This window comes from Astyanax mexicanus, chromosome 14 (genome assembly GCF_023375975.1).
Source record: "Astyanax mexicanus isolate ESR-SI-001 chromosome 14, AstMex3_surface, whole genome shotgun sequence".
Lineage (NCBI taxonomy): Eukaryota > Metazoa > Chordata > Actinopteri > Characiformes > Acestrorhamphidae > Astyanax > Astyanax mexicanus.
In genome coordinates, this window is record NC_064421.1 from 44849018 (window position 1) to 44852527 (window position 3510).

Sequence of the window (3510 nt, forward strand, 5' to 3'; positions counted from 1 at the left end):
GAGAAAGAGAGAGCGCGCGCGAGAGAGAGCGCTAACCCAATCATCTCCTCACCCGCTCCCGTTATATAAAGCTCCATCAGGCTGCGCTCCTCCTCCGTCCAACGGAGAGCCATGAACACGGCGGAGGTGCTGCGGAGCGCGCTCGCCTGTCTCGCGCTGGTCCCGCGCTTCGTGGTGGCGGCGCTGGTGCTCTGGCTCCTCGACTTTCTGTGCGTGAGGAAGCGCGTGCTGGTGAGGGCCAGAGAGCGCGGGGGAGCGGAGCAGCAGGACGGGGAGGTGGAGGAGCGGATCGGAGGGAGCGCGGACGCAGACGTGGACGACCCGCCACTCTGCGTGTCTGACTCGGACCGTATGTTCAGCGTGGCGTCGCTGCGCGCGGTGTGGCACGGTCACTGGCTGGACGCGCTGAAGGCGGCGCGCGTGGGCCACACGGCGCCCAACAGCGAAGTGGTGCGTCCGGCTGATGCTCGCCGCTGCCGCATCTTGGAATACGCGCGCGGCGCACGGCCACTCGTGCTCAACTTTGGCAGCTGCACCTGACCGCCGTTCATGATGCGCCTCAGCGCGTTTGGCCGCCTCATGAGCCGCTACGCCGACGTGGCGGACGCGCTGCTGGTGTACATCGAGGAGGCGCACCCGTCCGACGGCTGGGCGAGCTCGGACGCGCCGTACCAGATCCCGCGCCATCGCTGCCTCGAGGAGCGCCTGCGGGCCGCGCGCCTCATGGAGCTCGAGGCGCCGCCCGGTTGCCCCGTGGTGGCGGACAGCATGGAGAACACGGCCAACGCGGAATACGGCGCGTATTTTGACCGCCTCTATATCGTGCAGGACGGTAAGGTGGTGTACCAGGGCGGCCGAGGGCCCGAGGGCTACCGCATCTCCGAGCTCAGGGACTGGCTGGACGAGTACAGGGGGCGGCTGTGCCAAAAGAAGGACACTGTGGTAACTCACGTGTAGCTCGTGCACCGCACCGTACGTGTGCTTAACGGAGAAAAAGAAAAAAGGAAAAAAATCTAAAGAAACGATTTTTTTGGACAGTATTGTAAAGGGACGGTTGTAACATATGTAAGCAAGACATAATTAACCAATCAAATACTCAAAATGAAAAAAAAAATGTTTATCATTCACGTTATTGTGAATATTGTGATTAAGTTTCGTTTTTTAAATAAGCATAATGCTTATTTTCTTTCACACTACATGACAAAAAAGAGATATGAAGAGTATAATGCAAAAAATAATTGAAGCAATACAAGGAAATAGTAAGCCTTTGATTAATCAACGTATTTCCATACAAATTAATTCAAATTAATTCATTTTTGTTGATGACGTTGATGATCTTTGTTTTTGTTTTTGCTGACTGCTAGTTTGACACGTTAGTCATTAGTTTTTTCCAGATTACAAAACAATGATTCTAATAATACTGCATTTCTAGACATTTGATCTTAGGATAGTTTCCAAAAAAATCCTTCTGATAGAAAATTTACATTAAAAAACTTTTTGTGAAACTTGGAGTTTCAGTGGCAGTCTAAACTGAGCGTGTGAACAGTGAGTAAAATCACCTTAGCTACTAGATTCTAATTGAAGGAATTACGGGTGTTACAACCGTCCCTTGTTACATTTGTCGATGGTCTCCCCTAACAAACAAATAAGCTGCTACTAAATTTTGAAGGAAGGGAAGGAAACACACAGACTCACACAACGTATGTCGTTTCTATCAATACAGAAGGACAAAAAAGATGTATTTCCTAAGCGTTTCTGTATGATCTTCTGTTAGTCCCACCATCTCCAGGTGTGTTTGTGACCAGTTTTGAGCCAGTAACTTTATTCTCTTGGCTCTTCTCTAAACATCCCAGTGTGTGATCATTAACATGTGTGGCTTTGAGCACTTAGGTAGTCACCAACTAGTCACCTCAGCTCTCCTCCTCGTATTGCTGTGAAGTTCGGTTTTTAAACGGTTCCTCAACCAGAAAACCGACACTGATATTTTTAAATACGGCGAGGAAATGAAGTGACTTTTATATGCATATATTGTTCTTCATTTTTGTTGTGCCATCTGCGGTTCATTTTGTAACTTATTCCTTTTTATCAACAACATTTTGTAATAAATCCTGCAGTTGAAAACTGTGGAGGTGAGATTATTTAAGACTGCAAAACATTCCAGTTTTGGCACATTTAAAAACACTCATATATGGACACATTCCTAAAATGATAGGCTACGTTTTTCAGGAAATACTTAATATGACAGTTGTTTTGGCTTTTTAAAAATTAGCAGTGGTTTAGGATTATAGTTTATCATACAGTCCAGAAACAGTCCTAATTTAAATCTTTTTGCCACAAAATGTACAGGATTTCTAGCTAGCATAATGCACTTAGATATGTTGCTGACTAAAATGTAGACTAACTCAACAACTCAACAAACCTCAATTTTAAGACTAAACAACTGTGCAATAATTACAGCCTATATCCTTTATTAACAAAAAGTGCACTTTATATTACAGTAAAATCTCATTACTTACCATTTGTGGAGGAGCCCTGAATCATGGAAATGAGTTTAAAGCTCACCTTCCGCGAAAATCCGATTTTTCTTGTTTTTTGTGGAATACAGTAGGTCTCTCCGAGTTGAATGTGTACACCTGCACATTAAACTGTTTTGCAGCCCCCATTGTCTGCAGGAGCTAAGCAAAGAAATCCCCCCTCCCCCCCTCCGAAAAACGGGTGAATTTTGAATTATCTTTCTGCCTACGTAGGCAGAAACTCACAGACCAGCCCACCTTGGCTCGAGAAACTCCCAGAGGCGGAGCTGAAGCGACGCAACATCACCGCTCATCAGTTAGGAGGTGGGAGGCAGTGAGCGGCAGAGCGGCGGAGGGGCGTCGCAGTGCTCCTAGCCAATCAGAGGAGAGATATTTGCATGCTGTTTGCATGTATGAATATTCATGAGCAAAGCTGGAATCCGGTCATTTTGGACACACCCCTAAAACAGTCCATTAAAAAAGAGCTATACAGAGACACCTGAGCACTTTTTTTTTACAAAAACGGCTCACATGTCATTCATTCATACTAGAGACCACAACTAGACATTTTAAAATGAAAGAAAAAACGACGGAAGGTGAGCTTTAATGAAGGTAGCCATCTTGGAAAGCTATTCAAATTGGCTATTGTTTTTTTATGAAGGTGACAGTATGAAATTTCCAAGTAAGGTAAATTTAAGGACGATTAGTGTCATAAAGGCAAATGGTGCAGATTATCTAGCTATACAAGTGTAAGTCTCTTCCATAAAACTTAAAAACGGTCCCATTAATCACCCTTACTTCACTCTACTTAACTTAAACATGATGCATATTACAAACATATTGCAAACATTTCATATCCCATGTGGTCTCATGTACCAAAGACTTTTGAATGGAATACACAACTCAGTGCAATTTTTACTTTACGCTACTCTATATTTTTTCCTTCTCACTGGTCATGATACTGGCAACTTGGCTTTAAATTAAATTGGATAAGGAG

At 45.0% G+C, this 3510-nt stretch overlaps 1 protein-coding gene across 1 annotated transcript; it reads left to right on the plus strand.

Moving 5' to 3' along the window:
* On the plus strand, positions 1-2138 carry dio3a (iodothyronine deiodinase 3a). Its single transcript, XM_007287825.3, has one exon. The coding sequence runs from the start codon at positions 112-114 to the stop codon at positions 955-957; it is 846 nt and encodes a 281-aa protein (XP_007287887.2). The 5' UTR covers positions 1-111; the 3' UTR covers positions 958-2138.
* Positions 2139-3510: the final 1372 nt, after the last annotated feature.